Consider the following 23,725-nt stretch of genomic DNA (forward strand, 5'->3'; position numbering starts at 1 on the left):
ATTTAGGACTGAGATGAGGAGAAACTTCTTCACTCAGAGAATTGTGAACCTGTGGAATTCTCTACCACAGAAAGTTGTTGAGGTCAGTTCGTTAGATATATTCAAAAGGGTGTTAGATGTGGCCCTACGGCTAAAGGGATCAAGGGGTATGGAGAGAAAGCAGGAATGGGGTACTGAAGTTGCATGATTAGCCATATTGAATGGTGGTGCATGCTCGAAGGGCCGAATGGCCTACTCCTGCAACTATTTTCTATGTTTCTATGTTTCTATGAGGCACTGCATTGAAGAATGAGGCCCTGCATTGAAGAATGAGGCACTGAATTGAAGAATAGGCCCTGCCCTGAAGAATAAGGTTCTGCCATGAAGAATGAGATATTGTACTGCAGTATGACTGGATAGCTTCAGGAGAGGAGGACAGTAAGTTGGAGAGTAAAAAAAAATCCTCAGTCGGAAATAACAGTATTTATTTTAAAATGTTGAATGCCCCTGTTAAATAGTGGACAACGAAATGTCATACAATGATGTAACACTTGCATGGTGATATTGTACATTATAATTTCTAGTCACTATTTCTGATTCTGTGACTAATTTTCTATCTATGCAAAGACCACCTGATTAAGTTGATTAATAAAATTAACTTCCATGGCACCAACCTGAGATTTCCCTTGTTGGTTGCGTATTTGATGTGGTTACAAATATAGTTGAACATTTCATGAGCACTGGAACAATCCCGTGCATCAAAAACCTGAAAACATTACAACAACAACTTGTATTTACATAGCGTCTTTAACGTAGTGACACATCTCAAGACGCTTCACAGGAGTATTATGAGACAAATAATTTGACATCGAACTAAATAAGAAGAAAATAGGGCAAGTGAGCAAACGCTTGGTCAAAGAGGTCGTTTTTAAGGAGCGTCTTGAAGGAAGAAAGGGAGGTAGAGAGGCAGAGAGGTTTAGGTAGGAATTCCAGAGCTTAGGGCCTAGGCAACAAAAGGCCACCAATGGTTGATTAATTCTAATCAGGGATGCTCAACAGGACAGAATTAGAGGAGCGCAGACATATTGGAAGTTGTGGGGTTGGAGGAGATTACAGAGAGAGGGAGGGACGAAGCCATGGATGGATTTGAAAACAAGGATGAGAATTTTGAAATATATGCGTTACTTAACCGTAAGCCAATGTAGGTCAGTGAGCACAGCGGTAATGGGTGAGTGGGACGGTGCGAGTTAGGACACGGGCAGTCGAGTTTTGGATCACCTCTAGTTTTTGTAGGGTAGAATATGGGAGGCCAGCCACGAGTGCGTTGGAGTAGTCAAGACTAGAGGTAACAAAGCCATGGATGAGGGCTTCAGTAGCGAATGAGCTGAGGCAAGAGTGGAGACAGCGAGGTTAGGGAGATGGAAATAGGCGGTATTAGTTATGCTGCGGATATGTCGTCGAAAGCTCATTTTAGGGTCAAATATGATACAAAGGCTGCGAACAGTCTGGTTCAGCCTCAGACAGAAGTTGGGGAGAGGGATAGAGTCAGTGGCTATGGAATGGAATTTGTGGCGGGGGGTGAAAACAATGGCTTCGGTCTTCCCAATATTCAATTGGAAAAAATTTCTGCTTATTCAGAACTGGATTTCCGTCAAGCAGTTTGACAATTTAGCGACCGAGGAAGGTTCGAGAGAAATTGTAGTGAGGTAGAGCTGGGTGTCATCAGTGTACATGTGGAAACTGATGCTGTGTTTTCGAATGATGTCGTCAAGGGGCAACATGTAGATGAGAAATAGGAGGGGGCCAAGAATAGATTCATGGGGGTCACCAGAGTTAACGATGTGGGGGCGGGAAGAGAAGCCGTTGCAAGTGATTCTCTGGCTATGATTAGATAGATAAGAATGGAACCAGGCGAGTGTAGTCCCACCAAGCTGAACGATGGTGGGAGAGGTGTTGGAGAAGGATGGAATGATCAACTGTGTCAAAGGCTGCAGACAAGTCAAGAAGGATGAGGAGAGATAGTTTGCCTTTGTCATAGTCACAAAGGATGTCATTTGTGACTGAGATTATAGCAAATAACAAACTCGTAAAAAGGCAATCATCAGATACTTTCTTTTATTTTTAAGTATTATGTTCTTTTGTTTGATAATTTGTCTTTTTATCTTCTATAATTTTCGCTCTGTGCTACTGTACCAGCATAATACCTGGTATACAACACAAAGTACTATAAAAAGTAGTTATAGGTTGCTTCTGTATGATGGAAAAATCCCACTAAGGACTTTTGGTTCAATTTAAGTATCTTACAATAATGCCAGTTAAATTCTGCAATGCATGTAGGAAAATGTTTGTGGGTTACGAGTTTCCCATTTCTACCTATTGAATATATTTCTGAAACAACATCTGTAGGATTATCAGCATCTGAAAGATAAATATTTTCTCTGTATCTCTACAGGATAGTACTGTTATGGTTTTCTTCTTGGTAATTGTGATTTATTTATCAGTCAGTAGAAATTCATTGGGATAGATTTTGACTTTGTGCAATAGCGTAAAACGAATGAAACCAAGTTGGTAGCCCATTTTATTTCCTTGAAGTGAATGGAAATAAAAATTGATAGAGATGTAAAATGGACTGCCAACTCACTATCACCCATTTTACACTATCGCACAAAGTCAAAATCTACCCCATCATTTCAATCTCTGTTATTACAAACATCTGTTCACAACAACCTATTCTCAATCCAGGCCTTGTCTTAGGAATGGATAAGAACATAAGAAATAGGAGCTGGAGTAGGCTATTTGGCCCCTCGTGCCTGCTCCGCCATTCAATAAGATCATGGCTGATCTTTTACCTCAACTCCACGAGCCTGCACTATTCCGATATCCCTCGATTCCCTGAATATCCCAAAATCTATCGATCCATGTCTTGAATATGCTCACAAACTGAGCTTCCACAGCCCTCTAGGGTAGAGAATTCCAAAGATTCACAACCCTCTGAGTGAAGAAATTTCTCCTCATCTCAGTCCTAAAAGGCCGACCCCTTATTCTGAGACTGTGACCTCTGCTTCTAGACTCCTCAGCCAGAGGAAACATCCTCCCTGCATCTACCCTGTCAAGCCCTGTAAGAATTTTGTATGTTTCAATGAGATCACCTCATTCTTCTACACACTAGATATAGGCTTAGTTTACTCAATCTCTCATGAATGGGTTGAAATCACAATTTCTCTGGACAACCATCATAACACTTATCAATACAAATAAATTGGAATTATGATTGATCAGAAAACACGAAAAAGAAAATGGTAAAACAATTAAGCGTAAATTCACTGGGTCGAAGGGAGAGCTGTGCTTGAATCAGGTTAGAGAATTGGTGCTACAGTGTTGTAGTCTTGTCTCTATCTTACACTCCCATTGAGTCCATCTTTCCACTCAGAACATCAGATCGCTCAATTTACCTTTACAGCTTTAACCTTCAAATAAAGATGTTGTCATTCCAATTCAGAACAGTTCATTGTATGACCGCTACTTTTGCCAAGTGGTGTATGTACTGCAGACTAAAGTTAAGTAAGTGTGAAGCTGAGACTGCATATAAGAACATAAGAATATAAGAATTAGGAACAGGAGTAGGCCATCTAGCCCCTCGAGCCTGCTCCGCCATTCAAAGAGATCATGGTTGATCTGGCCATGGACTCAGCTCCACTTACCCGCCCGCTCCCCATAACCCTTAATTCCCTTATTGGTTAAAAATTTATCTATCTGTGATTTGAATACATTCAATGAGCTAGCCTCAACTGCTTCCTTGGGCAGAGAATTCCACAGATTCACAACCCTCTGGGAGAAGAAATTCCTTCTCAACTCGGTTTTAAATTGGCTCCCCTGTATTTTGAGGCTGTGCCCCCTAGTTCTAATCTCCCTGACCAGTGGAAACAACCTCTCTGCTTCTATCTTGTCTATCCCTTTCATTATTTTAAATGTTTCTACAAGACCACCCCTCATCCTTCTGAACTCCAACGAGTAAAGACCCAGTCTACTCAATCTATCATCATAAGGTAAGCCCCTCATCTCCGGAATCAGCCTAGTGAATCGTCTCTGTACCCCCTCCAAAGCTAGTATATCTTTCCTTAAGTAAGGTGACCAAAACTGCACGCAGTACTCCAGGTGTGGCCTCACCAATACCCTGTACAGTTGCAGCAGGACCTCCCTGCTTTTGTACTCCATCCCTCTCGCAATGAAGGCCAACATTCCATTCGCCTTCCTGATTACCTGCTGCACCCACAAACGAACTTCTTGGGATTCATGCACAAGGCCCCCCAGGTCCCTCTGCACCGCAGCATGTTGTAATTTCTCCCCATTCAAATAATATTCCCTTTTACTGTTTTTTTTTCCAAGGTGGATGACCTCACATTTTCCGACATTGTATTCCATCTGCCAAACCTTAGCCCATTCGCTTAACCTATCTAAATCTCTTTGCAGCCTCTCTGTGTCCTCTACACAACCCGCTTTCCCACTAATCTTTGTGTCATCTGCAAATTTTGTTACACTACACTCTGTCCCCTCTTCCAGGTCATCTATGTATATTGTAGACAGTTGTGGTCCCAGCACCGATCCCTGTGGCACATCACTAACCACCGATTTCCAACCCGAAAAGGACCCATTTATCCCGACTCTCTGCTTTTTGTTAGCCAGCCAATTCTCAATCCATGCTAATACATTTCCTCTGACTCCCCGCACCTTTATCTTCTGCAGTAACCTTTTGTGTGGCACCTTATCGAATGCCTTTTGGAAATATAAATACACCACATCCATCGGTACACCTCTATCCACCATGCTTGTTATATCCTCAAAGAATTCCAGTAAATTAGTTAAACATGATGTCCCCTTCATGAATCCATGTTGCGTCTGCTTGATTCCTATCTAGATGTCCCGCTATTTCTTCCTTAATGATAGCTTCAAGCATTTTCCCCACTACAGATGTTAAACTAACCGGCCTATAGTTACCTGCCTTTTGTCTGCCCCCTTTTTTAAACAGAGGCGTTACATTAGCTGCTTTCCAATCCGCTGGTACCTCCCCAGAGTCCAGAGAATTTTGGTAGATTATAACGAATGCATCTGCTATAACTTCCGCCATCTGTTTTAATACCCTGGGATGCATTTCATTAGGACCATGGGACTTATCTACCTTGAGATCCATTAGCCTGTCCAGCACTACCTCCCTAGTGATAGTGATTGTCTCAAGGTCCTCCCTTCCCACATTCCCATGACCAGCAATTTTTGGCATGGTTTTTGTGTCTTCCACTGTGAAGACCGAAGCAAAATAATTGTTTAAGGTCTCAGCCATTTCCACATTTCCCATTATTAAATCCCCCTTCTCATCTTCTAAGGGACCAACATTTACTTTAGTCACTCTCTTCCGTGTTTAATGGGCCTGTCCTTATGTGAACTTGAGACTTGACAATTTGATGTCTTTTAAAGATTGAAAAATAATTATTATTTTTGTATTGCATTTTCCCCTTTTCTGCTCCTTAAATTTGGCCATGCATTACCTTCCAAATGTGACCGCACCATTTAAAGTACATTCTAATCCAATCATTGGTAAATCCCAACCTGTAACTTGGACCACTGGATCCTCCCAACGCAGCGGGCAGCATTTCTCCAGGCATGTTTTGCCCCATAAACTAGCTCAGTGTGCTTCAGTTGGTAAGTGCCAGTTGTTTCAATCTCCTTTGTCACCTCTTCGATCCTTTGATCATGGGCCTTGGACCCATGCCTATAGTCCAAAACAAAACACTTTATGCTTATAATAAATGGCACCCCATGTAATCAAATGTATAATTGGGAGGCAAGTTCCAATTTCCAATACAAATATAACATCTGAAAGCACTTGAGTTAACTCCTGATACTGAACTCTGATTGGCTGTGGTTTTGGGATTGGAATGGGGAAAGGTAGGATGCTAGATTTAGAAACCATTTGCATCCCGGATTTATTACCAGGCAAAATATCAAAATCTGGTTTTGTTTTTTGATGTTAATTTTGTAAAGGTGAGGGATGTCCTGTTGGAGAATTGAACATTTCTCAGCATCAAACACTCTGAAATTAGTTGAATCAGATAAAGTGTCAATGTTACTGTAGTAACCCAGTCCAAACTTCAAAAGAGCCCCTCTCCCCTTCTCCACGCACACACCTTCTAGACCAGTGGGACATTTCCATTTCCCACACAATCGATTCCAGTGGACGTTGAGCGAAATCATTAAAAATCAGCAGTTTTGTGCTGTGAACTGCAGGGAACTGGGTTGATAAAGCTCAATTGCGTTTCATGGAGGTCTCTGCAGTCATCAGGAAGTGAAGTAAAGAAAGACTTACGTTTGTATAGCGGTTTTATTGACCACCGGATGTCTCAAAGCGCTTTACAGCCAATTAAGTACTTTTGGAATGTAGTCACTGTTATAATGTGGGAAACACGAAAGCCAATTTGCACACAGCAAGCTCCCACAAACAACAGATAATGACCAGATAATATGTTTTTGTTATGTTGATTGAAGGATAAATATTGGCCAGGACACCAGGGATAATTCCCCTGCTCTTCTTCGAAATAGTGCCATGGGATCTTTTACATCCCCCTGAGATGGCAGATGGAGCCTCGGTTTAACGTTTCATCTGAAAGACGGCACCCCCGACATTGCAGCATTCCCTCAGCGTTGCACTGGAGTGTCAGCCTTGATTTACGTGCTCAAATCTAGGCTGACTTAGTGAGGAAATTTTCACCCCACCTGTCTAATTTGGATTCAACCTCAGGTCCCAGGCACAAAAGGATAATTTCTAGTCCACTTCTCCATCCACCCTCCAAAAGCTATCTGCTGCATTTTGGTCCAATTCTTTTTTAACATTCACTTTAATGAGTCAAATTTCTCTGGAAGGTTTGTAGAGCACAACTGCAGAGCACAAGCCTGCCATAGTGAGGCAATGGATGAGGGAGATGCAATGGAGTCACTCAACTCAGGATATAACCCATTGTATAATAGCATATGGCTTAGAATTTTTCAAATTATTGAAATTTAAATCAGGCAAGACATAGTAGCTCCCATTTTAAATAGGCGTAAATAAAATAATTGCCTTCTGATGGACGTATAATACTGATGAATAAAGTCTGCTGCCAGTGAAAGTCGCTTCTCTTTTGTTCGGGCTTCACTTGTTTTTCTTACATGCTGGGTTGGCATCATAATTGATCCCATGCATATTTGCTCTGTACACATAGCTGCCTGTAAGCACAGAACATGTTGAACATTTCTAGAAATATAATAAACTGCTTTGCACTAAAATGCTCAAAGGTTGGCAGCGAAGGCCACAATTTGAATCTCTGAAAAGCTGACCTTACCATTTCAGTGTTCAGGTGCAATGTATCGGTTAAAATGGCGCCTGTTTCCCAGTTCTTTATCTTAACAAAACGGGGACATTTGGATGGACTGCCAATCGGTGAACTCTTTGTAGGTGACACATTCTCGGATGGGATTATCTGAAATAAATGAATCACTCGCCTTAGTTCACAAAAACTTGTCGCAATCAGCACATAGAAATGCAAAGCAAAATCACTAACTAACATTAGTGTTAAAAAAATCATTGGCCCAGAATTTGCGGACAGCAGCAAAGCAAAGGCGGCGCTGACCCCGACAGAAGCTGCCCATGAAGATCTCGTGATCTCTGTGGCGAGAAGTTTGCCTCTTTCGACGCGCAAGTGATTTCAGTGTAATATAATGGGGATCCCCCAAAGGGAGCTGCTGTGATGTCAACAAGCTATCTGAGCAGCCAATCACAATGCAGGATTCTCACAGACCAGGAACCAGGAAGCAAAGTAGTTCCTTTTGCTCAGACTGTTTAAAAATTAAAAATGTTACAGGAAAAAAAAAAGAGATTGGGGCTCTCATATGGGGAAAAGGTAAACTTGAAATAAATATGAATAAACATTTATACAATATAAAAACGTTTTCTTAAAAATTGTAATTTTTATCACGATGGAGAAATTTGACACTCCACAAAATTAAAATTAGTTTATCAGGGTCATAGCATTTGTTTAGCAGTCAATACGCTGTTAAAACGGCAGTTACACCTAATCCAACAAGGCCTAACTTGTAATGGGGTATTTAACAGCGATATTACTGTGGAAAAGCCCAAGTTTTCATCAGTTTCACTGATTTCCCTGATTACACTGATTGCCGGCTATTTGGGGGGAAGGGGAGGGGAGTGGGGAGGTGAGGGAGGGGAGAGTAGGGGGGTGCCTGCGTTGCAGTCAGTGTTGGAGAAGTGAATGCCTGATCGCAACTTCAGGATTTCCTCATCTAGATGCGCATGCTCAAATCCTGAAGTTGCGGTCAGTTTCAAAGGGGTAATAACAGTGAGTGCTGTTAGTTCGCCGTTATTACCTACCGCAAATTGTGGGCCATTGTTTTCCTATAAGGTACCAATGCAGATGCATGGATAAACTTCTTAAAATTTGGCGGTCTGGATGGCTTAGTAAAACGAGTCAGAATTTTCCACTGTAGGAATACAGTTCAAATCTGGATTAGGCAGGAGAAATAAAAGTTTTATTCCTGATGCCTGTTAAATGGCTAAAGTCCAGGCTACCCAGTACCAAGCATGCATGAGTCATCAGAACAAAACTGCCTGGCAAATTGGAAAAGGTATCCATGATTTAGTAAGTCTGTGCAGGGTGATCATGGAGTGGGAGAGTTCTTTCTGAAATTATCATTTAGAATGGGGCCTTGTCATCCACCATAATGGCCAGGGCTGGTGGATAATGGAAATTGGAGGTACGGAGATGAAGATAAGAATAGTAAAAATAAGAAAAAAACATTATTTTGTTTTAACATCTCTTGCAATGTTTTGTCCTGGAAACATTCCAGCAGATAATCAGGTTGGCATATAATTTAATTGCTGATAATAGTAGTTGTACTGAATTAACTTTGTTATGTTACACAAGGTACTCAGGATATGGCTGAAAACATAAGCCAAAAGTTCTGAATTTAACTCTCTTTAAGCAGGGGTAGTGAGCAACACTTTACATTGAAGCTGGTTTAAAAACTTTTGTGCAATTGTTACTCAGAGTTAATACAAATGTGAGATTAAAATGAAGTCAGAATAATTTGCCTTTTTGAAGAGACTGATTACATTGACAAGTGGGACATTCAGCAGAAGGGTACTTGTATTTTTTCCAGTTTGTACTTTACCTGAAGACATTGCTGAGATATGAATGCTGGCTACGCTCTGCTATCTCACCCAAATATGAGTCTAGACACTGAATGACAGTAAGATACTCCACCATGAGGCATGTAGCAGCTGATCCCAATCCTGACCTCATGCAATGTACACACATGCGTGTTTTCAGCCATAGGCCATTGGATCTAAGATCAGAACTAAGAACCCTGGCTGATTTTATTTCCCCATCTCTAGCCCATGGACACAAAAAAGAATGTTAACACCCTTCCTGCTGCTTTGGTTGAGATCTGCTAATTCAGCATGGACCAGAGATCTGTGTGGTTCATCGCATTTACCTACTAACTGACTGGGGGATTTAAAATACTGAAATACTTTTCCTCTATTGATCTTATTTCCATGTTGCAATAAACGAAATCAATTGCTTTCTATTTGATTTTTTCCAATTTTGAACATTACGGGGCTGAATTTGCGGCCCCTATGGGCGCATACAAGGTGCGCGTGCGCTCATAGGGGCCGCGCAAGTTCTGGGTTTAGGCATGCTCTGTGCATGCGCTGAAACCTGCAACTTGCAATCTGTCAAGAATTTTCTTGACAGATCATACAAATGCCCGGGAGAAAGGCCTCTGCGGGTGGAAAGTTGGGCTATTTGCCCAAACTCTGCTCAGCGAATGCCCATGAAATTCTGCTTTTACCAGTGTAAGAGTTTTAAAAGAAGAAAGAAAGACTTGGATTTATATAGCGTCTTTCACGACCACTGGACGTCTCAAAGTGCTTTACAGAAAATGAAGTAAATTTTTTTTTGAAGTGTAGTCACTGTTGTAATGTAGGAAAAAACAAAAACATAGAACCTTTTCATTCATTTATACATTAAAATCCCTGTGCAATAAGGTAAGTTTATTTTGAGTCCCGTTAAAACATGTACATTTATTTTTCAAAAAATTACATTTTTGTTGTAAATATTTAATTAAATGCTATTTCAATTCATTTTAAATATGTAATTTTCTTATTTATTTGATGCGTAGAGGTATTTTTTATGTGATCCTCATTCATACTTATGAGAGTTCCGTACATATGGAAACCCCATAAAATGGGGATTCCCTTCTTTGATTGGTTGATCCCAGGGGCGCTTCCGAACCGCATGCGCCCCTGGGATACGTGGGGCTCTGCTCAGGCCTACGCATAGAGGCCCAGGAGCGCATGTCGCCGAACCTCCTGGATAACCAGGTAAGTTCGTAGATTTTTGCAGGTCGGAGGCATCCACCCATGGGAAGCCTCCGACCGCAAATTGAGCCCCTACATTTTTTTATAATGTAGCAATAAAATGGTAATTGATAATTAATCACGTATGATCCAAACACTTATTTAATTCTATTTTTTGCTGCCAGCCATATATTTCTGGTTTGGCAGTTAATATATCTGAGATGTCAGCCAGTGTTGGCAATACATTCTCTTACCTGTTTTGAATAAGGATTAGGAAGAACTGTCGGCAGATTTTCGTTTCTCCATAAATCACAAAACACTCTGTCATTCTTGGCTTGTAGGTTCAAACCCTGCTGGCTTTTGTCTACCTCACCCCTGTATGTGAACATTATTTTTATTACTTCAATGTTAATAAAACAGTCTTATACCCCTTTTCTGTTTCAGCAGTGCTTCATGAGAGAATTCAAAGTTAAAGTGATATTCCAGTACAATTTATTTTAGCATATATATAAATCAATAAATAGGCCATTTACATTATTTCTCTGGAGTTTGCACTGGTCTTGTGCCAAAGAGATCAGGAGAACCCCCACAGAAATGCTAACCCTTTTTATCTGTTTCTTTTTGTGTGGTTATAGAGCAGGTAAATGGTATCTGTGATTGTCCTATATCTGGATGGGATCGGCTTGATCCAATTTTTTTTCTCATCCATTTCATATGTTTGTTTATAGATATATATATAGAGAGAGAGAGAAAATGACAGACAGAGGGAGACAGAGAGAGAAAGAGAAAAAGTGACACAATATAAAATAGAGAAGTCAAATGAATGTTCAGTTATACAGGGAACCAGATGAAGACAGGTGAGCACTCAATGCGCAGTTATAGACACTATATTACTTCAATTTATACAATAGGTATGGTATCTAATGGATGATTTATGTCAGTCATTTATACGTCCATGTCTTCACTGGACTATTTTTGTGATGCATTATCCAAGAATGCATGTGACTTCCAAATGAATCAAAAGCAATTTCATAAATGTGACAAGGTCAAGGGCATATATCTGTCACCCTACCTACCTGAAGAAATAATCCTCTATAAAACATGATATATCACTTCATTATCGTAGAAAAAAATCTTTCTGTTTCCTATTTAGAATGTGTTTATCAATGAGAGTGGCTCTTTACTCAGACTTAAAATCAGTTCTTCCTCACAACAAGTTGTGCCTCACCATTTGAGCACCTGCCTCAGGCTGATAGTGTTGGATTACATTGAGAAAAGCTGGCTGTGGGAAGTATAACCATGCACTGGGTGCTGACCTGTTATTATTGGTCATGCAGCTGAGAATAAATCATGGGTCAGAATCACAGGAACTAAAATGGCTAATTTTCTGGTTAAAGTAGAGGGTCATACTTGGGTCGGTAATATGCTAGCATTCCTATCAATTGAATTGCCCATTTGATATACTGTTGTTCCTGAACAGTTCTCACATCCAATGTGTCTTGCGGTTGGCATTATTTTGCCTTATATTCAGCTATTTAGGGCTGCATCAGACATACTTGTGAAAATTATTAATATAAGAAAAAAATGTTCATTGAGAACTAGGAAAATGAAGAGTACGCAATCAAGAGTCGGTTACTGTCAGACAGATTATCAAGGAATGGTCTTGCATCAAAGGATAGAGTTATGAGGCAAGACTGTGAAAAAACTTGGAAGGAAGCAACAAAAAGAGGATCTTATAAAAATATACAAATTATTACATAAGAATATAAGAATTAGGAGCAGGAATAGGCCATTCGGCCCCTCAATCATGGCTTATTTTCTACCTCAACTCTACTTTCCTGCACTGTCCCCATATCCCTTGATTCCCATAATATTCAAAAATACTCGATCTAAAATAGCCTGTTCCCTAGTTGGTTCCTCAACATACTAATCTAGAAAACCATCTTGTATATGCCATGAATTTGTCCTCCACGCTATTACTACATATTTGGTTTGCCCAGTCTATTTGTAAATTAAAGTCTCCCATGATTACTACATCACCCTTGTGACATGTACCTCTAATTTCCTGATTTATACTGTGGCCTACATTACCGCTACTGTTTGAGGGCAAATAAACAAATCCTATAAACAAAATATTAAATAGTATAGATGAGGTTAATCCAGAACACAACTTCAAGGTGCCGGAATATTGTGTGCAATTCTGGGCATCACACTTTAGAAAGGATGTCAAGACCTTGGAGAGGGTACAGAGGAGATTTACCAGGATGATACCAGGGGTGAGGGACTTCAGTTATGTGGAGAGACTGAAGAAGCTGGGATTGTTCTCCTTAGAGCAGAAAAGATTAAGGGGATTTCAAATAGAGGTATTCAAAATTCTGAGGGGTTTTGACAGAGCGAGTAGGAAGAAACGTTTATTCTTGACAGCTGAACTAAAATGTAACTTATCTGAATCTTTCTTGTAATATTGTGAGTGAGCTGGTTGAGTCTTCTCCTGTTCTTAAAATGTATATCTTGTTGTCAGAGGCAAATGTCTAAATACACGCAATAAAAATTGCAGGTAAAATTACCCACAGAGTACCTAAAGATTATGCAGAACCCTGTCGACTGATTCTGTGACATAGTGTGGTTATTGTCTCCAAAGTACAATTGTTTTCCAATCTGAAGGTGAATAAGTCAAACAAGGAAAAATACTAACAGGAAAAATACTAACGGAGAACATTCCATCATGAACAAAACATTAAACCAATAACAGCATGCAATCCACAGTTAGTATTCTTCCTACAAAATCTTTCGAGATCTGGGATTAAATAGTTGTTCCAGTGAACAGAGCTTTGCTATATTTTTAATACCTCACTTTTTATCTTTCAAGTATTTTCTTGTATTATCCACAAAGGTAATATGTATTCACCAGAGAGAAGATGCAATTTTGTGCTCATACATTATGGATGACAACAATTTGTCAAATGTTTAATGTTTGCTCTTAAAAAAGTCAGGTTGGTTTTCAGCGGTTTTGTTTATTTCCCCTTGCTTTAGCTGTTACCTACATCATGTCCATTCAATGGTGAGGACCAATAGACTCTTCTCAGACCTTTGTCACTGATATATTTAGGACCTTGAAGGTCGCTTGAAGCTTCTCGAATGGCTGAATTGATCATGGCAATGTCTTACTGAGCCGTACAAACCAGAATTGATTCCCAATCTTTACTGAGTTATCTTATTTCACTGGGAATAGCAGTTAGGAAGTAACTATTGGCTCCCGAACTAGGGAGGAGAAAGTCAGTCAAAGTTCCCATTCCTGGTCACTACCAATAACTCTTACTGGAAAATGTACATGTATATGGACAGTCATCGGCTGTGTTGCCTCGGCGGTTAAACGGTTTGCCTGCACTCACTGTCTAAGCTCGTACATGAAGAGCGGTCTTTTGGAGGAAAAGTAGAAGAGCAATCAACCGTGTAGCACTGTACCTCAGAAGTAGTCAAAGCCTGCAGCAGAGAGGAGAAAACTGCCAAAACAAAATAATTCTGGAAGTAGTTGTGGTAATTAACTGGTTCTCTTTTTTGAGAGGAAGGAGGCCTTAATATGGGCCCAAATTTGCCCAGGAGTTGCTCCATTTTTTTTTGAGCAACTTGATTTTTTTGGAGTATCTTAAAAATCCCCATTCTGCACATTTAATTTGCTCCAGTGTAAGTGAGTTAGTTAGGATTTTTTTTAGTTTAGTTTTTTTTTCAAGAGGGGGCGTTACCAGTCACCTACGCCTGTTTTGGTCATTTAAGCCAGTTTGGACAGCTAATAGTTGCTCCAAACTAAGTTAGGCCAGCGTATGTGGCCACTTGTGGCTGCACAGAAACGCTTGCGGAGAGTTAAGAAATCAGCGCAGGTAGCCAGAGATGGGGGGGGGGGCGGTGAGGGGGGAAGCGGTGAGGACCTTGGAAAGCACTAAACACCTTCACAACAACATTCAAGTAGCATAAAAACAATCAATAATAAGTAAAATCTGAATAAATAAAAAATAAAACTTAAGTTCTACCGTCCTAACTCGGCCCGGGAAGTCAGCGGGCCTGCCGGTGCGAGAGGCCACTTGGCCAGGGATTGGTGCGGGTGGGGTGGGACATCCGGGCAGGAGAGAGAGCGCAGGGAACTGGCCACACACAACACACAACAGGCTGGGCTCGCAGAACACGGAGGCTGCAGGAGTCAACTTAAAGGAGGGCGGTGCTCGGCAGAACACACAGGCTGTAGGAATGAACCAGGCTGCAACAGGCTAGGGGGCGGGGGCGGTGGTGGACGAGGAGGGAGAGCGAACAAAAGTCCTTTGGGTGCGGTCCATATACATACCTTGGGGGAGGGAGAAATGCAAAACTCTGCTGTGCTGCCTGCTTTGCAGCCATTTTTCACCCTCTTTGACCGTTGAAAGTTTAACTTTTACTTTAAGTATGGGTGGAGCAATATCAACGCCACGAATTTTGCAATGGTTCGGCATCATTGTGCTACGTAGGAGAGAATTGATTTGAGCTCATCACATCAGGGACATCAGAGCCCATAGGCTGCGGGGCAGGAGGCCTTACCCACCTTGGCAATTTCGAGTTAGACGCTCGTGCCTGGACCTGAGTGAGGCAGATTGTGTCAGAAGGCTGCGTTTCCGCAGAGAAGTTGTCCGTGAGATCTGTGAGTTGCTGAGACCAGATTTAAAGCCGAGAAGCGGCAGGTGCACTGCCTTGTCTGTTGAAGTGAAGGTTACAGCTGCACTTTCCTTCTATGTCTCAGGATCGTTTCAAGCTACAACTGGAGATGTGTGCGCCATCTCTCAACATGGAATACATGTCTCCATTCACCAGGTCACAGCTGCACTGTATGCGCAGAGGAATGACTTCATCAAGTTCCGAATGACCGCCCAAGCAACCATGACAGGGCTGTGGGATTCTCAAGGATTGCTGGCTTCCCAAAGATACAGGGCTGCATTGATTGTACCCACATCGCTTTGCGAGCACCTGTGGGTACAATCCATTAACGTGCAGCTCGTGTGTGATGACATGCATCGCATCATCTCACTCGATGCAAGATACCTTGGCAGCACCCATGATGCGTTCATCCTACGTGGCAACATTATATTTGACATGTTTGAGCAGCAGCCAGAAGGGCAGAGCTGGCTACTGGTAGACAAAGGGTATGGCCTGGCCACCTGGCTCATGATGCCCCTACGCGTAACACGGACGGAAGCTGACCATTAATACAACATGTCGCACATTATGACACGCAGCATCATAGAGAGGACCATTGGCATCTTGAAACAGCATTTCTGATGCCTGGACCATTCCAGAGGCTACTTGCAATATTCCCCTGAGATTGTCGGTCAGTTCATTGTTGTATGCTGCATGCTGCATAACTTAGCCATCATGAGGCAGCAGCAGCTGATAGTGGAAGAAGACGACCCACCTGCAGTGAGAGTGGCTGATGATAATGATTTGGAAGATGCAGGTGACGAGCAGGAGGAGGTGGTGGAGGAGAATGATGGCGATGATCAGGAAACCATGCAAGTGCCTGAGGCCGGAGCACAATGTTCGAGGAGGACGGGCTATCGTGCTCCTTTAACGATTGCTCGAACCGTGCGCCAGCAACTCATCCATGAACGCTTTACTGATGCCTGAGGGCTCAGCGACAACTATTCCGCATGGACATATTTATTTTTTGCAGTTGTTCCTAAATGTTGTGTTATGTTAATAGAACATGATTCAATTTTAATGTAAAATATATTTTATTGAAAGGTTTACAATGTACTTCACTTTAGTATAACAAAATAATTCTTGTATCAAACTTTACTTTAATATGACTCTTTAAGATCACTTAAAAACTTTAAGATCACTTATAAACTTGTAAAGTTACAAAACTTACAAAAAACTTTCAATTTGAAAAAACTTACATTCTAAGATCACTGAAAACATTAAGATCACTTATAAAGTTGTAAATTTAAATAACTTACAAAATGTGAGAACATTTACACTCTAAGATCACTTAAAAACTTTAAGATCACTTATAAAGTTGTAAATTTACATAACTTACAAAAAACTTTCAATGTGAAAACAGTTACAACAGTAACATCAACAACAACAACAACAACAGCAGCAAAGAAAGGCTGCACCCATCACTCATGCACATCTTGGTGAATGCGCACTTCTTCATGGGGTGCGGGTGGGGCAGGTGTTAATGAGGAGGGTCCGGCTTGGGTCTCTTTAGAGGCTGGTGTGGGGATTGCAGTTGGAGTGGCAGTTGATTGGCCTGGCCGTGTTCCCTTATTGCAGCAGCTACCTCACACATGCCCTCCCTGATGGCCTGTGCCGTCGTTTCCGCTGCCTCTGACATTCCCTCCCTCAGGGACACTATTCCATCACTGATGTTCCCGAAAATCGTTCCCATTTCCCGTGCCATTACAGTTATTTCTCCTAACAGTCCCATTACCTCATCACCCACCCCAATGATGGTGTGCACGAGTGATCGGGTAAGGTCATTGCTCTCCACACCCAATGCCATCATCTGAACCACATCTGTTGCATCCTGCATCTCAGGAGAGCGTAGTCGATTTCTCCTTCCCATCACCCTGGGTCTGCCTCACAGCACCCCACCAGTGGGAGGTGCAGGCTGGGACGGTGGGGCCCTGGGTGTTCCATGCTGCATCCCATCAGCACTGGGACCTGCAAGCTGGGACCATGGGGCACTGGGTGTTCCATGCTGCATTCTATCACCACTGGAACCTGCAACCTCGGAACTTGGGAAACCATGAAATGTCACATCAGAACTTAAAGCACAATATATGGACGGGGATGGCATGAAACCAAAGAATGTCGCACCAGAACTCATGGAAGTGTTTGGCAACGTGAAGTCCTGTACCGTGGCCTCAACCATATTCATTTCAACATTGTCCCCTTCATACATTTCCATGCCACCCCTCCACCCCCCCCTCACTCTCCCCCCCCCCACCCCCTCAAGTTGGTCAGGCTCGTATGCATCCGAATCTTCTTCTGGATCTTCAGGATTGGCATCAGGTTCTGCAAAATATAACAGAAGTCAAATGGTTAGCAGCACAGGAGGGGGAAGGATGGGTGGCATGAGCAGGCTCATACGTAGCAGGCCAGGCAGCAAGTTGATTTGAAGGGCCACGATGAATTTTCAGGACTTACCCTCTCCCTCGCGCGTGGGCCCAGCTTGTGCAGTACTGATTATTTTTCTCCAGGCAGGACCCATCAAAACAGCGACCCTCTCGTCCAAGGATGTCAGTTGTTGCAGATTTGGCGGGCCTCCTCTCGTTCAAGTTCTTTCCCTTTTGTTGTGGGCCAATTTTTTCTGCAAAGGTGAAAATGCAACTTTTTAGAGAGGGTGTCTTTTTGCTGGGTGGTACATATACAGCTGGTCATATTTACAATTGCAATTGCATGGAATGAAAATATTACTTACACTAACTACTTGACCAAGGTCCTGCCATTTCTCTTTACACTGGCTTCCAGATCTCGTGGTACTCACCACTGCGCAGTAATCTTCTGCAACTTGGTTCCAGCGTTTCTTCATTTCTTTGAGTGGCACTTTTGTGCGACCTCTGTTGCTGGTATCTAGCTCCTGCCATCTCTGCTCAATGACATTAACTAGTAGCTCCACTTCGTCATGCAAGAAATTCTTCGTTCTTGGTGCACGTTGTTGCATTGTTGTATTGAATTGACACTCAGTGATCTTTCAAAACACACAGTCCTTATTTTGCATGCAGCAATGATTTTCACCTATGCAGCACTCCTTCTGGAACTTTAGCAGCAACACAGAGCACTCACTGATTCCAGCAGCTGATTTCTTCCACAGCACTCCTCACAGCATGCCTTCAGGCACCAAAAATCAATCAGAAGCCTTTCCCTTTAAAAATGGCTGATTGCCAATGTTATTCCCTACTACGCATGCGCGAACACTCCAATGCGCATGCGCAACGCGGCCGGCACTGTACACGTGCTAGGCCCTAGCTCCGCCCCCCTGCCGGCACTCTTTCAGCCGCACGGCCCTAGCTCTGCCCCCCCAATGGAATTGCCACACTGCGCCAAGCACAAGGACAGTCGACAGAGTGGTGAGCATACGGGGATATCTTTTCGGAACTGTTTTGAGTGTAGGAAGTCGGCGCACCTCACATGAATGCGCCAAAAAAAACGGAGGACCAAATTTAGGCCCAATATGAGGAAGTACAAGTGACAGCGTGTAACCTATCATATCATGATGTAGCATGTGTGAAGGGGCACCTCATATTACTCAATAATTTAGGAATAAGATGCACTGTCAAAGTTCCACCAGGTAATTAATCCTTTGTTTTTTGTGCCCGCCCCGTCAGAAAACTTTCTCATCAGATCTCCCTTTCCCCTTTCAGTTCAGGGATTCACTGTATGAATACACCACTTTTTTTTAATCCCCTCCCAATTTTTCACCCTCACCACTTCAAGATGTGGCTCATAGTGTGACACTGTTCCACAGATGCAAACTTCCCTCCAAGTATCTTATCCAAATGGTCATTCTGTACCTATGAGCCTAGACAGTGAATATCAGCAGGCCATTCTACACAAAGGGGTATCAAAGCCATGTCTTTATTTGAACTCATCTAATGGCCACATTTTCCAGCTGGAAAGTGTCAGGAGTGGGAACCCGGGATGATTTTTTCCCCCCTGTCCTTAATGTTTTGCCTTGCGTTAGAAATTAGAGTCACTTGAAAATGATATTGTGTTTATTGATTGTATGTTTCTGCCGGGCCAGGTCCAAGACCATGCCAATCTCTGACCTCAAGCCACAGTACGCGGACGACGCCTGTGTTTGCGCACATACAGAGGCTGAACTCCAGGACATAGTCGACGTCATACTGAGGCGTACGAAAGCATGGACCTTACACTAAACACCAGTAAGACAAAGGTTCTCCACCAGCCTGTCCTCACCACACAGCACTGCCCCCCGACTCATCAAGATCCACAGTGCAGCCCTGGACAACGTGGACATTTCCCTTACCTCGGGAGCCTCCTATCAACAAGAGCAGGCATTGACGACGAGATCCAACACCACCTCCAGTGCGCCAGTGCAGCCTTTGGCTGCCTGAGGAAAAGAATGTTTGAAGACCAGGCCCTCAAAAATGCCACCAAGCTCATGGTCTACAGGGCTGAAGTAATACCCGCCCTCCTGTATGGCTCAGAAACATGGACCATGTACAGTAGACACCTCAAGTCACTGGAGAAATACCACCAACGATGTCTCCGCAAGATCCTACAAATCCCCTGGGAGGACAGACGCACCAACGTTAACGTCCTCGACCAGGCCAACATCCCCAGCATTGAAGCACTGACCACACTAGATCAGCTCCGCTGGGCAGGCCACATAGTTCACATGGCAGACTCGAGACTCCCAAAGCAAGTGCTCTACTCAGAACTCCTTCACGGCAAATGAGCCAAAAGTGGGCAGCAGAAATGTTACAAGGACACCCTCAAGGCCTCCCTGATAAACTGCAACATCCCAACTGACACCTGGGAGACCCTGGCCAGAAACCACCCAAAGTGGAGGAAGTGCATTCGGGAGGGCGCTGAGCACCTCGAGTCTCATCGTTGAGAGCATGCAGAAATCAAGCGCAGGCAGCAGAAAGAGCGTGCGGCAAACCAGTCCCACCTATCCCTTCCCTCAACGACTATCTGCCCCACCTGTGACAGAGACTGTGGTTCTTGTATTGGACTGTACAGCCACCTAAGAACTCATGTTAAGAGTGGAAGCAAGTCTTCCTCGACTCCGAGGGACTGCCTATGATGTTTCTGCTCAAGACAAGTAAAGAGTTAATGTATAAGCTATGTTTTACCTGAGAATGCTTAAGTTTCACTTTCCCGAGACAGTGTGTTTAATGAGTTAGATTAGAGAATGCATAACATTTTGACTTAGTCTTTAATTTGGCCAATGAAGGCCCAACCTAATATTTTTTCCATTATTACTAATAACCAATTATAACGCTAAGGTAGAATTTGGAGTTTGTTTAACAGAACTGCTTGAGATAGTAAAAGTTAATTTGTATAAAAGACATAGAATAGAAGGAATGGGAGTTAGGATATCCATGACGACTGGCTGAAATAAGATAGTTCTAGCCTGGAGCCCTTGATTTAATGGCCTGGGGTTGCCCTGGAACAGGCATCGGTTGTAGCAGAGAGGATAAGACAGAATGAGATAAGAGACTATGGGCCGAAATTCACCGTCCCCAAAGGGATGGCTACCAAGGCATTTGCGCAGTCGACCGAAAAAATCGATCTGCCGCCGCAGTCGGGTACTTTTCTCTCCCTGAGCCATATTCAGCTCTGGGAGGAGTTCACTTCCGCCGGAAACGGCGCGGTGAAACCGCTGTAAAGGAGGGTTTCCAGCGGTGAGCTCTGCAGTGTGCGGGCCGCTGAAAAGGGACTACCACAGCAAAATTCACCGAGGAAAAGGTGGGACTTTTCCCAGCAGTGCCCCCGCAAGGTTTTCGATGCGGTGCTCGAACACAACACCGCTGGGGCCCTTTGGTAGGTAAAACGTTTTATTAGTTATTATTGTGTTTATTTCATTTTTCAGCATCCGCAGGATTTATCTTTTCATATAGTTTTATTAATTATTCGCGTTTTTATTTCATTTTTCAGCATGCATCCGCAGTATTTATCTTTTGATATAGTCTTATTAATTGTTTTGGCTCCATTAAACCTGCTGAGTGCTGCTCAGAGGTTTGCACATACCCCTGTACTTTTGTACAACTTTCAGGTCTGACTTTTAGTGGAGGCCTCTGGGCTACTTGACAGGGTTTACCCTGAGGATGGGAGGAGTGTTGGGAGGGTGACATCTGGTACACCTGGTCAGAAGCAGGGCAATACGCAGGAGAAGGTGTCGCTGTCAGCAACGTGCAGACAGCCAGTGGGCAAGGAAGGCAGCAGCCATGATTCGTTCATTCTGCGCCAGACCAGTGTGCCTGCCGTCTTCACCGGCCTGAATCAGGATTGTGTTTGGCTGCTTGGGTACAAGGGACAAGCCCCTGTGGCTTCCCATTCCTCTGTGGAACTCCAGGGCAGTGCCAGAGCATGCATACAAGGACGCTTATTGTGTCACTAGGTGCATCATCGAGCAGAGTATAGGCTTCCTTAAGCAGAGGTTCCGGTTCCTGGATTGCTCTGGTGGCACCTTGCAGTATTCTCCTCAATGGGTCTCCATAATCGTCGTGGTCTGCTGCATGCTGCACAACCTGGCTATCATGAGGGGACAGCCGCTGGAGGTCGAGCCAACAGTACCACCTGAGGAGGAGGGGGAAGATCCCCGTCGCCCCGTCGCCCCAGAGCTAAGAGGCATCGACCCATTGCCACCCTGGAAGGGCTGGGTGCAGACTGGACAGTACCCTCCTGGGAGGGTGTGTCCTCACATATATGGAGGTGCCTGACACTTCCCCTGCAATCTCCCTCCATGCATTATGTACTGGCGGTCTGCCAGGTCTCCCCACGTCAGGAAACAGTATTCTTCTTCTGTCCTCTGCACCATTCATCTTTGTCTCCAGCTCCATATCAGTGAACCTGTTGACTCTCCCTGCACCTCTTACACCAGCCATCCTTCCAACCTCCTTCCCCCTCAGGGCCTTGCTACAAACCCTGGCCTTTAAAAAGGCCAGGAAGCAGCTGGCTCATTAGAAACCCTTACCTGCAATGTGAATTTCTCAGCGGTGATAACGCTCAAATTAAGACAGCCACACCGCTGAAAAATCCACTTTGAAAGGGTTCATTAGCGCTGAAACCCATTTGTTCTCTTTTGGAGCTGAAAATGGGGTGGCCCAGCCACGAAAAAATGTTGCCACTAAAGGCCCCAAAAAAGTGGGGGGAGCACCAGCTTCCCAGCAGTCCTGAATTTCGGGCTTGACAGATAAGAGGGGTCCAGATGGATGGATTGGCCTTCAAAACTATAAACGAGAAAGTTACGTAATGGTTGGACAAATCCCTCCTTCGGGGTGGGTCTTCATCGACAAGTGGAGACAAAGAACTAAAAGTACTTTTAGTTTTTAAGGGAGCCTCCATAGGTCAAATAGCCCTGTCAATAATTCGATCCCAGGCCCACCTCTAAAAAGAGGATAAAAGAAACACTATGAGGGCTGATTCAGACAGAAGTGGAACCACACAAGGATGAGCAGGTTCAACGCTCTTTCGAGGGTGGACCCCGCTCATTGAAGTCAACCACTCGGGGTTCTAGACGAAAGGAAGAGATGAGATAAGCTGAAGAACTGCTTGTGACTGTCGTATGCTTTTGCTGTTTAACTCGTGTGTTATATTCCGTTCTAAACTCAGAATAAACACAAAATATCCACCACATTGGTTTGCACTCGAACCTGATTATTAAGGTGACCAGCGAAAGCCTGAAAAGGCGATTTCTAACACCTGGCTAACTCAGCACAGAGCAGGATTCAAACCTACAATGTTTTTTGAAAAGATGTTCACTTATATAGTTGAATCTTGTCACATGGAGAACTAATCTATGAAGGCATGTTATGATAGCATCAGAATTTCTATAACAAATTTATCAGTCTTTCTAACACATCCTATGTAATAATTAATTTAATGTAAGGATAAGCTGCTGAATACACTCTACAAAAACTTAAGTTTTCTACAAAAAATATTAGAATTTAAAAATATGTTACTGTTTCTCGTTGAAATTTGGCACTGGATGAACTGGGGCCACCACATGTTTATCTCAAGTGAACTTATATAGGTCGCTTAGAATTCTTCAACGAAGCATCCAGGACCCTTCCCTACTGTAACATTGCTGACAATGCAACAAACCTCAATGCTTCAAAGTAACTAATGGGTTGAATTTCTTTGTCTAGCAGTGTCAATGACTTTTTACTTCAGTACTCATCTGCAGTGCCCTCACACTGTTAAACAGCCCACACTTTTCTAATGCCAAAGTTTCCTTTTTAATCAGACTCTCCTCAAACTTTAACTACCTCAGTAAAACTGGGGCCATGTGTAACCATGGCACAGGTTGAACCTCCCTTATCGAGAGCTCCCTTATCCGGAACCACCCCTCGTCCAGAACCATTCCCGGCCACCGGGTGGCACATGCGCAAAGCTCCGACGTGAACAAATTGAACAAATTGAAGCCCTTCCTCGCTGCCGACTCCCGCAATCGCTAGCCTGACCCCGCAATCCACCCCCATGATCCCTCTGCCGTGCTCCCAGCCCCAAGCCAGCCAGCCCCGATATGCCCTTGCTCAGTGCCTGTACCATCCAATTTAAAGTGACCACCCCTCGTCCGGAAAAATCCCTTAGCCAGAACAGGCCAGGTCCCGAGGGCTCCAG

The 23,725-nt window shown here is 43.4% G+C and overlaps 1 protein-coding gene across 1 annotated transcript in view; it reads right to left on the bottom strand.

The window, feature by feature from the left end:
- The window catches only part of nos1 (nitric oxide synthase 1 (neuronal)), a 100,955-nt gene that overhangs the window by 73,163 nt on the left and 4,067 nt on the right, over window positions 1–23,725 (bottom strand). Inside the window, exons 2-6 of the mRNA XM_070886322.1 lie at window positions 10,639–10,759; window positions 7,350–7,487; window positions 7,088–7,233; window positions 5,581–5,743; window positions 654–745 (exon numbers count right to left, since the gene is read on the bottom strand). Coding sequence (XP_070742423.1) covers window positions 654–745; window positions 5,581–5,743; window positions 7,088–7,233; window positions 7,350–7,487; window positions 10,639–10,759 — 660 coding nt within the window. The remainder of the gene's footprint in view (window positions 1–653; window positions 746–5,580; window positions 5,744–7,087; window positions 7,234–7,349; window positions 7,488–10,638; window positions 10,760–23,725) is intronic.

This window comes from Pristiophorus japonicus, chromosome 8, assembly GCF_044704955.1.
Source record: "Pristiophorus japonicus isolate sPriJap1 chromosome 8, sPriJap1.hap1, whole genome shotgun sequence".
In the NCBI taxonomy this organism is placed as follows: Eukaryota; Metazoa; Chordata; class Chondrichthyes; family Pristiophoridae; genus Pristiophorus; species Pristiophorus japonicus.